Genomic DNA, 17,746 nt, shown 5'->3' with positions numbered 1-17,746 from the left:
TGATCTAGTATAGTGATTCAGGAAGCCACAACAAGACAATATCATATTACCTTGCAATTCTATTGTTATGTGAAACTGATGGTGTAATTTCGTACAAAGAGTTGAAGGATTTATCTGATCAACAAAGTGCTGGTACCAGATATCCACCTGGCTCTCAATTGTGGGGGCAACAGTTAAATCTGGAGCTTGAATAAGTAAATATTAAAATATGCTCAACCACCTCAATATGGTCCCGTACCAAACTTAGCGTCACCCCCACGTTGCATGCTGTTTACATAAACCAAAGGTAAGAAAATGAAAGCATATGACTAATTACTGGATGTTTTTTTAACTGACAAAACACCTGAATGGTTTGATGAGTAGGAAAAGGGTGTGAATCTGCTACAGCCTTCCGATCACCAGATCTAATCCCAATAGAAGATGGATGGAAAATATGTGGCTGATAGCAGTTGGACAGCAGTCTGCACCACTATCATCAAAACACCAAATGAGGGAATATCTTTTGGAAGAACGGTGTTCTATCCCTCCAGTAGAGTTCCAGAGTCTTGGAGAATCAATGTCACCGAGCATTGATGCTTGATTTTAAAAATATGTTGTTTTAAAGCTTTGTTACACTTGTTTTAATACATGATCACCGTAAAATCACTGGTCTTTTTTTTCTTTTCTTTTTTTGTATAGCTAATCACAATGAAAGTATAAAAAAGTCTGTTTTTTATAATGGTGTGCTTTTGTTGGGACTAGTTGTGTGTACTGTAAGTTTAAATTGACGGCTGTATGGTGTTGTTTTTGTTTCTTCTCAGTGTTTGCCAGCTCAGAGCCAGTACCTGGCTTTCAGGGAGACACACTCCAGCTAGCCTTCATTGACCTAAGACAGGTAAACAGTTTCACTCACAACCATAGAAGAGATACATGTACTTGTCCAGCCCAAGTTAAGGGCAGCTTAATTTCTTTTTTTTTTTTTTTTTTTTTTTTTATTTTTTTTGTTTTTTTTAATCGATATTTGTTCAAAATGTACACAATCACTAACACTATGAGGATGTTTTAAGCAACAAATTCATTTTGGTAGTTTTCATGTATTTTCTCCTTTTTCCACTTTAATTTTCACTTCTTAGCTGTCCAAAAAATCAGCTCTGTATATAGTTTCTATCACTACAATGTTTGTTTTGTTTGTAATGTGGCCTTTTCAACTTTCACCTGTCTTTTGGTTCACCGGCTCAAGAAAATTCCTATTCCTCCTCCACACACAAGCACAAGCCCCTTACCTCCCTGTAACCACCAGTGGTATGTAAAGTGTTGATGGGTGTCATTAACTTGTGTCTGCAGTGACTTGTTAATCTGAGCCTGAGGTGGAGGCTTGGCTCTGCACTCAGTCCAGGTTATAGCAGTCTACTGAGAGTATTTTCTAACCTTCTTTATTAGTTTTAAGTCAAGTAGGGTTAAGAATAGCCATATTAAGGTTTATTAGTGGAATTCTGTAGCAGCCCCAGCTATTCTGTCTCAGAGTCTACAGTGTAATTGATTCCAGTTTATCTAGATCTTTTCAGAAAACTCCCATGAAAACTTCTGTGAAATTACAACCCATTTAAAAAAATCTTAGTGTTTTATCCCCCAGCAGAAATGTCCTAAAGGTGTTTCAGTGCCCTCTCCTTGCTGCAAAGAGTTAATTGTGAAGAAATTCTGAAATTTTTATGATTTACCTGGTCTGGATGTAGTCTAACTTGTGAACGCGTTTTTTTAGCTCATCTGTAATCCCCTAATACTTTCCTAAGATGATTTTTAATTAGCACACTTAAAATGATTTGCCAATGTAGCCTATGAAGTCCATCAGTCACTATACAACAGGTAAGCGGATCACCTCTACCAAAAACCGTAGAGTTTAACATTCTGTGTAGTATGTTAGCTGTTTGGACTGCACTCTACTGGACAGAGACCTCAGATGTTGTACCATGAGTAAGTTACTGTCAGCTGGGATTGTCACATCTGTCCCAGCTGCCCCCTTCTGCTCCTTCAGATGATTAGCAAGCAGCTGAAGCAGCTGCTTCTATGTCTAAAACTCTCACAAGAACTTAGATCACCTTTGGTGGTGGGTGCCATTGGAACTCAGGGATTTCTTACCCATTCTTGGCACAAATGTTCCTATGCCCTGTCCCAGCCACGTGGTTGTTTCTTTCAGTGTCTGCTTTGGCAACTTTACTTAGCCTTCACTTTTGTCTTTGCTAAAGATGCACATTTTTAAATAATTTCCTTAGCCAATAGTCAGCAACCTTAATAATCAGTAACAAGTTCATTAATAATATTATACTAAGCTAGCAGTAATCATATGGTCTGATTCCGGTAAAATGACACACACAGCTCCCACAGCGTATGCCATATAACATAGCCTTCTCATTTGGCTCAAACTATTTATTTTATTTATTTATTTTTTTAAATATATTTTTATGGCTTTTTGCCTTTATTTTAGTGTAGTCGAGATAGACAGGAAAGAGGGGAGAAGAATGGAGAGAGACCTCCAGCAAAGGGTAGTGAGCGGGAGTTGAACCCCTGTAGCCCCTGTTCATGGATCGTCCACTCAACTAGGTGAGCTATAGGGGCGACCCAAGGTCACTTTCTTATGATTTTTGGATGTTTTGGACTTCTGGTAGAACCTTTCATGCATTTCTGTGTCTTGATGTCGGTGACATCTTTCTTCTCCTGTAGACAGCATACTATTTCAGCTGGGTATGAACATTAAGGTGTACTTATTAACGACTTGGATGATAGTCCTACCATTGAGTTGCTATCTCTGCACCTGTCCTACCCTCTGGAGGTATTTGACTGTAGCTGGCCTCCTTGGATCCTCATCATGGCTACCATTGTACCGTGGGATACCCAAGTACTTGCAGCTGTCCTGCTCAGCTCCTGCCGTCCTGATCACCCCCCTCTCTTTGTCACCATGTGGCACACTTATCCGGTCTGAATGAAGTCAGTGTTTTCACTATAGATACAGGTGAGGCGGATCAGTACTTCCATGTCTTGTAAACTGCTGGCTTACAGCATGATGTCATGTCTAAAATCACGTATATAAAATGTAGTTGATAGTCACTCCACTTCTGAATCTGTGTCCGGATTTAATCTTTACAGTGATGTGGCTAAGGGGGTTCAGGCCTATGCAAAACAGCAGCGGGGACACTGCATCACCTTGGTGTATGTGGGGTATCGCTGTAGTTAAATTTTTAATAGCAATGTGACAAACACAAGACTTAGTATGTACATTATCTGCTCAATGCAAACATGGCTTTGGATCAGTAGAGCTAAAGCAGAGCTAATCCTGATTTCTGTATCCGTAAACACACTGTGTGAACCCTGTGAGTGTTACAGTGTACTGCATAAATGTATACTAGTGTTGCTTCTAAAAACTACGGCAATGTTACCAGTTTCTGAGTAGACAAATAGCTAGAGAAACAACTGGTCCTTTTAGACATATAAAGCCTGACACATGGTCTTCCTAAAGTTACATAGAACCACATCCATCATATTTCTAAACACTGGACTAAAGTGTAAATATGATCTACTCTGACCTCGAGTTTACCTTTTCTAAACTCTCGAGCACCAGCCGCTGTTGACAAGCCTATAGTGGCAGAGAGAATAGCCACATCTTCCATTCTAACTCCTCTTTACCGAACAATACAAGTCAATGGCACAATGAAATCTAATGGGAGACAACCAAAGGGAATCTTCACAAGTACATAAAGAGAAGGAAAGCAGAGAGGGATTTCTAGAATTTCAGAGCGCCACCCTGACTTATTGTCTCAATGCAAAGGTGAAACTAGTAAGTTTCACTGCACACCATGAAGTAATGTCATAGAGCTGTTGATTTATGTGACACTATCCTTTTGAGAAAGCACACACATCTCATTTTCTTTTCTTTCTGTTTTGACTCTCCGTAATCGTAAACATTGACCTTAGCCCAGCTCTGGATGTCAACTTGATGCAGCTCCATCACTTAAGCACTGGTGGAGTTTAGATGTGTAGTGGACTTATTTTCAATATGAAGCATCTTCAAGCATGTGTTTAACAGCAACAATGCTTCTCTTTTTGTTTTTTGAAGATGCTTCAACTTTCATGCAAGATGCCTGCTAAGGTCAGCTAACTTATTGGGAATTCCCAGGTTTTATTCTTACCCCCAAATCAAATGACCCATTTACTACCCAATGCTCACGTGCCTCGGGGTGTGAATGGTTGCAGAATTTGGAGGAGAGTGATAACTTAAGGTGTTAATGATAGTGAGGCAGCTCAAGACTCCACCATGAGTACCTGGTCACACCTGTCGTAGACCTCCTCTGTTTAAAAATGCCTGTTCCAGTTTGACATGGATGGCTTCCTCTACTTTTTTCTCAAACCATCTGTCTTCTCTTTTCAGAATGTGAACAGTGTTCTCCTCAAAAGAATGCCCTTCATCCTTTAGATGCAGATGTGTAGATTTCCAGTAAACTTCAGTTTTAAGGCTTCTGTCCACCACAATGTGCATTACATTGAAGTACATTCACATTTCTAGTAGTGGAAGTGGAAAGTAGAGCTCTTTCAAGGGCTCAACATCCAACCACATCTTGATCAAAATCAAAATCCAAAAAGTAGAGGCCTTCACAGAACACATCAACTGAGTGGACAGCAACATTCAGTTCACAGGGGAGGATATCAAAGTAATTAAACTTACTTTATTGAACTAAGCATTCAACAGATCCTGTACCAATCGATCTTTCCACTGTGACAGCTGACTACACATACTCAACCTGTTTCTTTCTATCTGTGATGCCAAAAGCTGAATATTTCCAAGAATTTTTTTACATTTTCACTTTTATGATAACACGACTCAGCTTGTTTAACATAATCCTGTAGGCTTACACTGACTATTGTTTTCACTGCATTTGGGGTCATCTGTCAGATATATGGGACAGAGTGGCCAAAGTAGACGAGGACCCACTTTCTGGGACTGAATTTCGAAAAATGGTTCTTATTTTAAAAGTCTCAATTTTCTGAGTAAAAATTTGTAAGGATTTTGCTTTTTGTTCAATGTATTAAATCTTGAAAGTAAACCAAATGTACTTCATCTACATTGTATTTCATTTGTCAGTGTACCAATGTGGTGTTGACAGTGTGGTAGACCAGATCTACAAGTGTGGCTATGATTTCCACTTTCAAGGCACAAGTGATTCCCCTAAATAGAAGTACTGTGTGGAACAAATGTGAAATATTTATTTTATCTCCATGTTTGATAGTTTGAACTTCAAATATAAAGTGACAGCTCTGTTTTCATACAGGCTGTCTTAGGTAGGGTACATTGTGTAACTGTATTTTGCAGGATAACATGCGTGTTCAGTATTTGGTATGAACAGAGACTCAATAATGTGCAATTTATTTTATTACAGCTAAACAGCCTGTCATAGGTGATTCACTGCACACTTGTAGCAGTGAAACAGGCAAAATACAAGCATCTTTGAAAAACATACTCACTACTGTGAAAACACATAAATCACATCTTGAAAGTTCATTACAATATGGTTGTAAATTAAATTAATTAATAATAATAATAAAAAACCCTGACTTTTGTTTTTGTTGGTTTGGCTGTTGGTTTTACCAGTTATGGTCACTTATGGTGACGCAGTCGGACGATTAAACAGATGGTTAGCAAGCCAGACTATGTAAACCACTTAATTTGTAGGTATTATAACTGATACAACTAACGGCCAAACAGATGAAAATATTATCAAAATTGCAATGAACTGGAGCTTCCTTGGGTTTTTTTCCCCCAAGAATCGTTGTATCCAGTCAGTTAAATCCTGCAATCCCTTTGGTTGTTGTGAACTTTGAAGGGTATAGAGTGACACACTAAGATGTGGTACCCTCTGCTAGTGGTTCGTCGCTCATCACTTAGCTCCAGGTGAGAATAATGGTATTGTTGCTAAGCCTCTCTCTGTGTGTCGGAGTCTCTCAGTCAGCTGAATAATGCTATTATCTCTAAGCTGTTCTTTCACTGCTCTTTCAGCATGACCCAAACACCCAGCTGTTTCACCCTATGACATTAGCATACACTATGTGTGTGGGTGGGGTAGGGGGGTCATCTCCATCAGGTTAAGCAGAGGTCATGGGAGGGTCATTTTAGATGTTCCTGTTCACACTTAACACTTATCGTGCAGCAACAGAACCCCTCCTTCCTCCCTTCATCTCTCTGCAGCTCTCGCTACTCTTTGTTCTCTTCATCTAAGAGTGATGCACTGACCCAGGAGACAAAAGTGTTTACCATCATCACATTATCTGACACTGCTTCTGGCCAAGAGCTCATATCACAAAGCAAGTTCAACTTAGTGTGGCTGTCTCGGGATTACTTGGTGCATTGGATAACCTGTCTCAACAAGCTTGTTACAAACAAGTTCTGTTAATGTTGACTTTTTCTCCTGCAACGAACACCTTCATGTAAAAAGGGTGCAGTTGTAAATCACTAGCAACATCATCAGAAACAAGAATTAAATACTTGAAATGAGATGAAACAGTGATAGCAGCGTGACACATGCTAAAGACTCAGACAGCAAAGAGATTGCCACTGTTTCTTAGTTTATAGTAGGCTGTAGGAATGATGAGTTTTTCCAGTGATTTGACTGCCTAGTGGTATTGCCTTTGGCAGGTTTTGGCTTGATCCTCCTTTATCTGATCTGAAGCAGTTTAGCTTTGCTGCAAAGGTTACCATTGTAGTCTATCCCAGTTAAAAGGAAGCCAGCTTTGCTAGGTATATGAAGCACTGTTTCAGGGTTATTGTAACCTTGCAAAAAACAGGACGTAGACATAGCTTGCATTTGTCTTAGGCCGCAAGTTCTGCTGCTGTCAATCTAAGATACAAGGTGTGTTCCAACTTTCCATGCAATGACAAATAAGTTCTATAGCATTAAACAGCTTCCCCCAAACAGTTATACCGAAGAGATGTCTGCAGTTTCCAGGGAACATTTTAAATGGCCGAAAAGTTGACAACTCTGTGTAGCAACTAACAATGGTCCAGTACAAGTGTGTGACTTGATATTGATGTACGTGAAGCTAAGGCTCTACAACAAGCACTAAAAAGCAGGTTGCGATCTATGACAGCAGACATGGGTTGACTGTGTATTTGTAGAACAATTCGCCTCTCAAACCATAAAATGTCCCAAAGATGTTAAATTTATGAAAGTCATGTAATAATAGTTTCGTTAGTTAATGTTGACAAAAATACAGCATAACATTATTGATTGTTATCTGATGAATACTGTATGAAACACAGGTAGATGTCTGTACATTCTGCCCAGAAATGATTGTTAAAAAGAGAAATGCTCCTCTGTATTGTTTTAAAGTTCAACAATTCAGTTCGTGGATATGTCGAAGTGAAAATTCTTTTCCCCCCTCCATCTTTATCTGTATTACTGAGATTCTTTTCAGAAGTTTTCTAAGGTTCTGTTGTTCACAACGGTGTAAATTTATGTGTTTTGTAGCTCCTGGACCTGTTCATGGTGTGGGACTGGTCAACTTACCTGGCAGACTACGGTCAGCCAACCTCCAAATACCTGAGGGTGAACCCAGCCACTGCCCTGGCTCTCCTGGAGAAGTAAGTGCATCTGACACTCGCACATTACTGGAATTGTTGTTATTTCACCATCACTTTTGAAAGAACAAGTGGGATTGGCAGTTCACATTTAAGCAGGGATGAGGTGTGTGCAGATACACAGTCTGTGAAGAGACACCGTGAAAAATACAATGTCTGTTGAGCATACAGTGGCATGCAAAGTTTGGGTATATACCAAGCTTTTGGTAAATGTCAACTGAGAGCTCAAATCACTTTGGGTGCCTGAACATTTGCACCTATGTGGAATGTATTAAAAGAATTAGCGCTCGTGTTTTCTACTGCAACAAGACCAGAAGTAGCTTCCTGTGGGTTTAGACAATTACTAAAATGATTTCACAAAGTCTAAAATTTTGTCTTTTGTTTCAAAATGTTTGAAAAAGCTGTACATCTAAATGTGTAAAGCAAGACTGTGATATTGTGATACAGGAGACTTTTAAAATCTTTTCAGCGGAGTTTCAGTTACAGTAGCATCGTCTAGTAATGGACAAGTGAATTTTCTATCAAAAAAAATGCACACAGATTATGTTTTCATTCTGATGCGTTCCTTTGTACACCATTTACTTGGCTCCAGGTCACACGCTGCCTGAAAGTACTGAAAATTGTGATATAACAATAATTAATTCAATCATACTTTGGTCAGTGTGATTGGGAAATGGGCATTCAATTGCATTTTATGTGAAATCAAAGCTTTATAAGGTTTTATATAAAAGCAAAGAACATTTCGGTGTCTCTCACCACAGGCATTTTTATGATTTTAGCATACTAGTACATTAATTACATATTCTACTGTCATGAAGTTTTCATTAAAAATCTTTTCTCACTATGATAGCACTTTCGTCCAGTAATTCCTTTATAGACTTCATTTCCTAAAATAATAGCTGTTAGTCACTTAAAAGACAGCTCTCCAGTAATGGCCAAAGCCGTGGTGGACATGTATAAATGAAATACTGGCCAGGGATTAAACTCCTGATGTCCATCATATCGTACACATGCCAGTTAAACATTTCTGCCACTTACATTTAAAAAATTTAGCAATGGTTGCTTTCGATTCAGTCATTTTAATCCCCAAATCCCCAAATATGACCAGATATATACTAAACAGAGGGGCTTAGAAATGAAGCCCTGCTCCTACTACAAGCCTGCTTCAGATGAAGTACTTTTGCTTTCTGTAGTTGAGGTAAATATTTGAGGAAAATACCCATGAAATGCATAGATATGAAGGTGGATGCCTTGTTTCCCTGCTTCCCCTGTGTGTTGGTTCCATTGTTGCTCTTCTGTTTGTCTAATTCTTCTCCTGTCTGCTGTTTTTCTGCCGCTGCTAACTGCTCCTGCTCAGAGTCTACAGGGGGTAGGTGCAGCATTCTCACTGCTGTTCTTTCTTCTTCTACATGCATGTTCTTGATATGTCCAGAATTATACTGGAGATGTGCTTTTTTTTCTCCTCTGTATTGTAGAGTTTGACTTCTCTGTAGCCTGACATAAGTAGAGACTTAATGAATCCAGCATGCTCTGTGTGACCACAGGCCCACCGACCCCTGTGGTTGTGTGTACACTCACTGCAACAATTAATGTGCATATATATTTCCACAGGCTGCACTCTCATCCATGCAAGATTTGTCATTAATCTTTGTCAGTGTAGGGGTCTCTGCGGACCAGTCTTCTGCTGGTTCTTTGTTATACTTGTGGAGTGGCTATATGTTGCAGCTCATGTGCTCTACTTGCTGTTATGGTTTTCTGTTTTTCATAAATATAGGATATAGGTGTAGGAAGGGAAATTTTCTCAGACCAAAAAGCCAATCAACAACATGGACTGTAGTTAAAGCAGAGTTGTAATCGTACTGTAAACATTTTCTGAACTCACTACAAGGAGCATCATTCGTAGGGTTTGTATTCACTCTAAGTTATTTTAAAATAAACTAAAAGCTGTAAGGAGGAAATCATGTTGAATTTCAGGTAACTCACTAATTGGACAGTTTTGGTGATGTCATTTTAAGTAAGATACATGTGTATTGATCCTCTTTTTTCTAAAAAGTCCAAAAAATATTTGCATAAAAACTGAGTGATCAACTGACTTTTATTAAGTAACTGCTAAAATACGAAGAGTAAGACAGTGAGTGCACCTTGTTTTAACTCGTTTTCACTTTCAGATATACCACAGAACATCCCAGTACATATATGATGATGCACATGTTTCTTTTATTTTAAAATGATCTTCAGTCATCAAATTCTACTTTTGGTATTTTGTTTTTATACCACCTATGAACTGAACCACAATCTGCTTGGGAAACCAGCTGTTTAGTTTGCACCAGAGTTGGATTGGCAGCTATCACAAAAACCCAAATGACCCAAACTAGAAGTGTAAACATGCCATAGTCCGTTTTAACTAAAGCAGAATAGGTGTGAAAACATCCTTAATGTGTCCATAGCTACCCCTCTGCAGAAGAAGGGCCCTCCATTCCCACTAATAGATACAGTGGTACTTCATCCTCCTGAACTCAAATATTTGACTGACTCTTTGCCTCTGTCTCTCTTTCCAGGATGAAGGACACCAGTAAGAAGAACAACATCTTCTCTCAGTTCAGGAAGAACGACAGAGACAAACAGAAGCTGATAGAGACTGTGGTCAAACAGCTGAGGAGCCTGGTCAACGGCATGTCCTCCTAAACATACACACACACACAAACAGACAGGAGCGATGTATGTGTCATAAAGAGGTATATTGAGTGAAACATGCATGCAGTCACATGCACACACTGAACTGCCAAGAAGCTCACAGAGGAAGGACATTTGACACTTGTAAAGAAGTTGCAGCACACAACATGGCAGTGACATACAGAAGAACCATAAAGGGAGTTCTCTCTCACAGACAGACACACACACAAAAGGGCCAGATAGTCAGCTTACATGTGCATACTAGTTAAACACACGTCACTGGACGGCACAGCAATACACACACTTTTCAAGGCATGCAGGGATCTGACTCCTAGCAATTTCAACGAACACACACACACACACACACACACACACACACACACAAAGTCATATCCTCTCGTTACCATTATATCTGACTGAATATTCAATGTAAATAACAAACATGCTAAACAGTTTACCAAGCTCCTCACAGGAATAAACAATAAAATGTTTGTAAAGTATTTTTAATGGCTATGATAAGACAAACTATGTTTTGTACATTTGTGAGAGTGCAATGATTGTAGCTGCAGAGGGAGACTGGTACAGCACAGGAAGTGACAGACGAGTATTGGGACAATGAAATCAAATGTCAACACTTACTGCACCACAAGTGTATGGGTTGAACCCTTTCCTAATGTCCGATCCGAAAGATTTAAAGGATCAACAATAGTGGATGATACTGGAATATATTTTCTTGCCCTTCATTCTGAAGAATACCATTGTTCTTCAGCGGAGATTGAGTTATTTATAACCCACTGATCAAGCCATTCAGTAATAAAATAACTATTTCTAGTTGTTTCAGACAAATGCCTTGTGGATTTATTAAAACTATGACAGTTTAAAGGGTATAGGCTATATGTTAAGAATAGCATACCAACATCTGTGACCAGGCCAGACTAATAGCTCTTACAGCTTAACAGAGCCAACAGTTCCTCTGACTGTGGGGTTTCAGGGATCAGGTGTTTCTTTAAATTTGTCACTCTCTGTATATATAGTGTAAAAAGTGGCCAGGAATATCTCTTATAACTCCTCGCATTTAAACAAAATTTGTCTTTTTTATTGCATAAAAGAAATCTGACTGTTGTAACCAAGTTTCTGACATCCTAATGGAGGGCCATAAACTATAATATCAAAATGCTGTCTCTTAAACATGACGTAAGGCTTTCCATTTACTACCTGGTCATACCTGAACTTAGAATTGTGGCATTTTAGAGTGAAATCAGTGGATTGAAGTAGAAATACTATTTGCCTTGGTTATGCAAATAAGTATGCACTGAGCTTTAAAATCTTGTTACAACTTGTTGAAATTTGGCATGCAAATGCGTATTATTCACCAAATGCAAATGTTCTTTACACTGCTTTACACAGCTGCGACCCTCTCATAACATAAACTCCTCCAATGAACACATTTGGCATGGTTTTGTCAGTCATTAGACACAAGTGGGTGCTATAGACACATCCCTTGTATCAACTGTTTTTGACTTGGTATTGACCTATATCGGCCAATCAGCTTGACGCTGAGGCTTGTTGGCTCCTTTATAACCCATAGCTATCCATTATGCCCTTCCACATTTACATTAATCTTCAGGGAATTATAACTCCAGTCTAAATAATTACATCACCAGACTTCTGGCACCACAAGGGTATTGATTTATCGTGTCCGACTTTCAGGTGTGATGAGGCATTTGATGCGGTTTGTCCAGAATCAATATTAACTCTGTAAACCCTCTTCAGATAGTTACTCTTGCATGAAACCATCTCACTGTTTGTACATCACCCATCTGGGTATGGAACTGCATCCAGTGATAGTTCTGACAAAGGCCAAATTGAATCATTGTCCCAATACTTCAACTGCTGTTACTGTGTAAGTTTGTGTGCAAAAAAAGTGATCCTGAGTATATGGATGGATGGAAGAACAGGTGAATGAATGATGACGTCCTCAAAGACTGATGTTCATGAAAAAAGTGACATTTTGTTAAACTCCTTGGTGGTTTTGCTTGCTTTTGTTTTTGTTTGTTTTGTTTTGTTTTGTTTTTCTGCCTCACATTTAAGCCAACCCGCTTAGACAGTCTCGCAGTGACTGAACTTGGAGGAGCTCAACATAGCAACATGATGAAACTTGTTTGGTTTGAAGAAAGCAGAAATGGTGGGAGTCCTTAACACCCAGATTGTAGTTGGAATCTTCACATGTTGCCTGCATATGAGAATGTAAAAAAATGTGGGTGAAAATCTGGAAAGTGGTTTGTTAATTATTGGATCCACCTTGTGGACAACATAACATAACACTTTATACCAAATAATGCAGTCCTTTACAACAACACACAGAGTAATGCAGATGCAAGTCAGGTCATTGCAGCGTGTTGTGTTGTACTGGACTGGATTAGATTGTGCAGGTGGGCACATCGGGATTTGTTCAGCAAAGACTCCAAGGGGCTGATGACAATTTTGGATTGGAGTGTCAAAGTGACTACTGCATGAAGCAACCTTATAATAGGGTTTGTATGTGACGTCCCCACATTTTAAAATTCATCACAGTCACAGGAAACTGGTGCCTGGCATTAATGTGATCTGTATATGTTTCTTGTAAATACAAGCAGAACACATTGATCATAATGTAACTGGATCAGCTGGACAACCTCTGGAGGTGTATTTTGATCACATCTCCGCCAAGTCTAGAAGAGATTTGTACAGCCTGGAAACACTTTTGTAAACCAAATCCATCTAACAAGTTAAAAGGGAAAAGGGGACCGATGAGTCCTTCCTCTGCAAAGGAAGAATAATAACATACATGCAGCAGCATCACTTCAGGAGACAGGAGTAGCTGTCTGTCATTTACCATCTGCAGTCAGTCAGTGTGCACGTGGTTATCTATTACTGCATTCAGGGACTGTACTGGCAGGCATGTTTCCCATATGCAGTGTGGACTGTATGACTTGTCCTACAAGCATAAATTTTAGAGTTGATGACAAGATATACGCAATTTTGAAAATTGCAGGAAACGATTTAAGCACAGTTGCACTTCAGGAAGGCACAGTGCAGTGCTTATGGCTGTCATGTGACCTTAACCTTGCACATCATTGCAGCCTGTTAGTAGACTCCTGCATTGCATATTGAGCTCTTATAGTTAGTTGTTGTTGTTTTTTTTGTTGCTTTTTTTTCTCCAATCATAATATTAAAAAGAATGCAGAAAACGAAAGTCTGATTTTTCAAAAGTTGATAAATGTGGTAATATTTATAAAATCACAAGAGACATGCAGACAGAACCAAAAATATTTAAAATAATAATAAAAATAATTTCTATCTTTAGGAGCCAAGTGTCCAATTAACATTCATGTATCATCTGTGCAAAACAGAATCCACAATTTTATTGAGAATGTATATTTAAAAAAAACAACTAGGTGAACATTTTGAAGATCTTGTTAGTGTGATCGGAATCAACATGACAACACTTATTAAAACCAGGTGTAAATGCACAGGCCTATGATCAGACACTATTTTCTGCACCACATGTTAGTAACAGGTGGATAAGGGGTAAATATATAGAGGCACATATAAGCATCCACATAGAGGTGATTGTCAAATCTGATAACTGTTAATTGTGAAAGATATTAGTTTGTTTCCGTCAAAGTGTCACGACTGTGCTCTCTAATAGCAGCCACAGCAGCGATGGACCTATCAGAGGTGAAGAGGGTGTTTAGGTGGTTTCATGTGAAAGGTGACACCACCACATGCCCTAGGCCCCCCTCAGTAAATCCTGTCAGCTGTAATGTTCAAAATACTTGATTCGTGCTTACAAGAAAACAAACCCCACGAGGAGCTTGTAATGTAATGTTGTTAGGGAATATGTATACATATATATTTAACAGCTCAATAACTTGCATTTTATTTGTTTTTCTTTTTTGTTCCTCAGGGTGAAATGAAGCTTTAGAATCACATAACTTACAAAGCACAGCAATAATGAATTGGTTCCTTTACAGCCTCTCTGGCAGGTTGACACTTATTTCAGTCCTGCACATGATTCCTGATGACAAACATTTTATACTGAGACTGTTTCTATTCTGTTTATGTTTTGGGTCTGTGCTCTCCTTTCAGCAGGCGTTATGCACTGAAAATGATGAAGTTTTTTCCTTTTAGAATAATTATTTGCCTTTATAATAGTTGCCTGTAAATGCCACTGTATATACTGCATTTTTGTAAAGGAAATAATACAGCAGTTTGTCTGCTACAAACAGAACTGGAGGTTGACACTGTGATGTGCTTCTCCATCAACAACTAAAGTAAATATGTAATAATAAGAGTTTCGATTTGCATTTGTTGCTTGCTTGGTGAACACAGTTGAGCACGATATAAAGAGCTCAGTGATTTACGTTGGTACCTTCTCTCCTTTCATTTGCATGGCAACATTTTTAAAACGTTATATTGTGTTCTAGCATAGACCTTGTGTAACATTCTGTTGAAGTCGCCCTAAGTGGAGAAAGGCCTTTCCACTTTTGCTTTTTGTTTTTTTAATTATCAAGTTACCAAGACGGCCAGTAAATACAGAGGAATTGTGACATTTATACAAACAGGAAAGTAAAACAACAACGCACTAGAAAACAGGTGCACTTTCTATAAAATACAGTCCAGCCCTGTCTCCAAAAACGACATATTGTGTACACTTCACAGTAGTTGGGGCGAGTCAGGCACTGCTAAGATGGCGATCGTTGATGTCGCCACGCTGAGCTCCTTTACGAAACCAATGGGTGATGGCACAGAGGATTCGTTATTGTCCATGGTTTTTCTCTTTTCCATTTTTCCCCTTGTTTAATTATGGTACGCCTACTGATGACGCCGTCACCGTTGATGCTTCAGGTCCTGCTTTTTTCCCCCAATTTGGAACCAATTGTTTGGCCTTGCAGATCTTTTTAACTGGCCACAATGATATATGTGATGAGTTTGTTTTCACATTCACCTGCTAGAGCTTAACCAACCTTGACCCTGGCCCCTCCTCAGTGAGACAACTGAGTAACTTTTAGACAATACAATTACTTTTTACAACTGAAGTTTATCAAAACTACACCTCTACTCAAATATATTGTATTGCAAGCTCAGATGTTTTGTCATAGAATGAATATGTTAGATTTAGTATCAGCATTTGTCTACATGCCAGATACAGTTCCTCATTATGTTAATACAAAATAATTCAGTCTGCAGTATATTTCCTGTATATAACATGTCCTTGGTATAAATTTAATTTCTGGGAGACAGGGTTGTAAAAACTAGCAAATATGAAATAAAGTTGTTAGTCTGCACTTGAGGTAAATGTTGACCAATTGAATATATGTTAATCATAATGGGTCACATAATCTGAAGCAACGGAAATTAATTATTTATGAATGAAGGAGATTTGGATCTACAGTGGTGAAAATAAATTCATATACACTTTTCTTGATCTTCCAATGACTCCTATAACACCTAATTTTCTATGATGGTGTCATTGAACGACACTGGTCTGTCACAAAATCAAAACAAAAAACAAACAATTGTGCATTTTGGTTCTTTCAAATTTGTTTTATGGGTCTTCTGGAAATATGACTAAATCTGCTGGGTTAAAAATATACATACAGCTATGCTATTATTTATTTAAATGTCCCTTGGCCATTTTCACCTCGATTAGGTGAAGCCTTAATTCTCGCCTGTTTCAGCTATTTGTCACCACTTGTGATGTGTGTTTGGGGTCATTGTCTTGTTGAAACACTCAATGGTGTCCAAGACCCAACCTTCTACAGAATGTCAACGTAATCCTTCTTCATTATTCTATTCAGTTTGTGTAAAGCACCAGTTACACTGACAGCGTAGCACCCCGAGAGTATAATACTACCACCACCATGCTTATGGTAGGTTTGGTGTTCTAGGGATTAAAGCCTTCACCTTCTCTAATCCAAACATTTTTTCTGGTCATTGTGGCCATATAGTTCTCTTATGTTTCATCTGACCACAGAACTTTCCTCCAAAAGGCCGTTTCTTTGTCCATGTTATCAGCTGCAAACTTCAGTCGAGCCTTCAGGTGCCACATCTAGTGAAAGAGCTTCCTTCTTGCATGGCAGCCTCTCAGCCCATTGCAATGTAAAACACACTTGACTTTGGACACTGACACCTGTGTTCCAACAGCTTCTTATTCATTGCAGAAATGCTTTTTGGTGATTCTTGAAGGACTCTTCACCATCCTGACCAATTCTCTCTCAGCAGCAGGTGATATTTTGTGTTTTCTGTCTGATCGTGGCAGTGATACAACTGTACCAGGCATGTGATACTTAGAATCGTTTGCATAAATGCTTTTGGAATCTGTAGCTGCTTTGAAATGGCTCTAAGTGACTTTTCTGACGTGCTAAAATCAATGATTTGCTTTTCTGAATCTTTGCAGAGCTCCTCAGACTTTCCCATTGTAGAATTTATAATGAATCTAGTGAGTGTATCAGATGGGCCATATTTCAATAAGCTCAGTGAAGTCAGCAGCTGTAGTCAACGTCGTCACTCACAAGAATTTGAGAGGTCATGCCACTAAGAAAATCAGATTACCACAGCTATCTACATAATTCATAATTTAAGTTGGTGTATGTATATTTTTGACCCAGGAGATTTAGCCATTTTCTAGAAGACCTGTAATAAATCTCTGAAAAAATGAAATGCATGATGGATTTTTGTGATGAAGACATGCGGTTCAATATTTACATCATTGAAAATTCTGAGTTCTAGAAGTCATTGGAAACTCAAGACTGCCCTGATACATGGTCTTTACATGTGTGTTTTGTTCACAACTGTACATCTAACATCTTTAAAATAAAAAACAAAGAAAAAAACAATGTAGTCTTCTTGCCTTCCACAGGAGTGGAGAGAGGGTACATTTCCACATCCAAAGGAATCTTTGCTTTGTCTTTGTTCCCTGACTAAGAAGCTGTCTCCCAAAATGGTCTTTGTGTGTGTGCGTGCGAGTGTGTGCGTGTGTGTGTGTGTGTGTTATAATAAAAGTTTTATTCAACAGCTGCTGTTGTTCAGCATACTGTTTGGTGCAGAACGACTGTGTGGACAGCATGTAGATAAAACTGTGGTAAGTCTGTTTATGTGTCTCTACAACAAGATATGAGCACCTGCACAACTCCTGTCCATGTTGCTGTTGCTTCTCAGACTTCTGAGGATTCCTTAAATATTTGGTTCACTCATTACATTCTCTGTAGCACAACTATCAATCAGCTGCATGTCGAGGTATCTCAAAGCAAATTTCCAAATGCAATTTGCTGTTGACATTCAAAAATAACCCCAGTTTCTTCCACCTTACTAAGTCTTGTTCAGTGGTTCTAGCCTTCTCTTCTATGACAGTACAGAAGTAACAGTGCAAAAATAATCAGGATTTGCAGGATATGTTGGTTTCGGGTAATAACAAAAGATACTGGTAAT

General features: G+C 38.7%; 1 protein-coding gene across 4 annotated transcripts in view; it reads left to right on the top strand.

The window, feature by feature from the left end:
- Positions 1 to 14,678, top strand: part of exoc6 (exocyst complex component 6) — a 51,704-nt gene extending 37,026 nt beyond the window's left edge. For all 4 annotated transcript variants that reach the window (XM_008279316.1, XM_008279315.1, XM_008279314.1 and 1 more), the window contains 3 exons: positions 801 to 874; positions 7,491 to 7,603; positions 10,159 to 14,678. In XM_008279316.1, coding sequence (XP_008277538.1) covers positions 801 to 874; positions 7,491 to 7,603; positions 10,159 to 10,285 — 314 coding nt within the window. In that variant the 3' untranslated portion in view covers positions 10,286 to 14,678. The remainder of the gene's footprint in view (positions 1 to 800; positions 875 to 7,490; positions 7,604 to 10,158) is intronic.
- Positions 14,679 to 17,746: the final 3,068 nt, after the last annotated feature.

The sequence above is a fragment of the Stegastes partitus genome, unplaced genomic scaffold (genome assembly GCF_000690725.1).
Source record: "Stegastes partitus isolate 25-593 unplaced genomic scaffold, Stegastes_partitus-1.0.2 Scaffold154, whole genome shotgun sequence".
NCBI classification, from domain to species: Eukaryota; Metazoa; Chordata; class Actinopteri; family Pomacentridae; genus Stegastes; species Stegastes partitus.
This window is presented reverse-complemented; position numbering and strand designations above follow the sequence as displayed.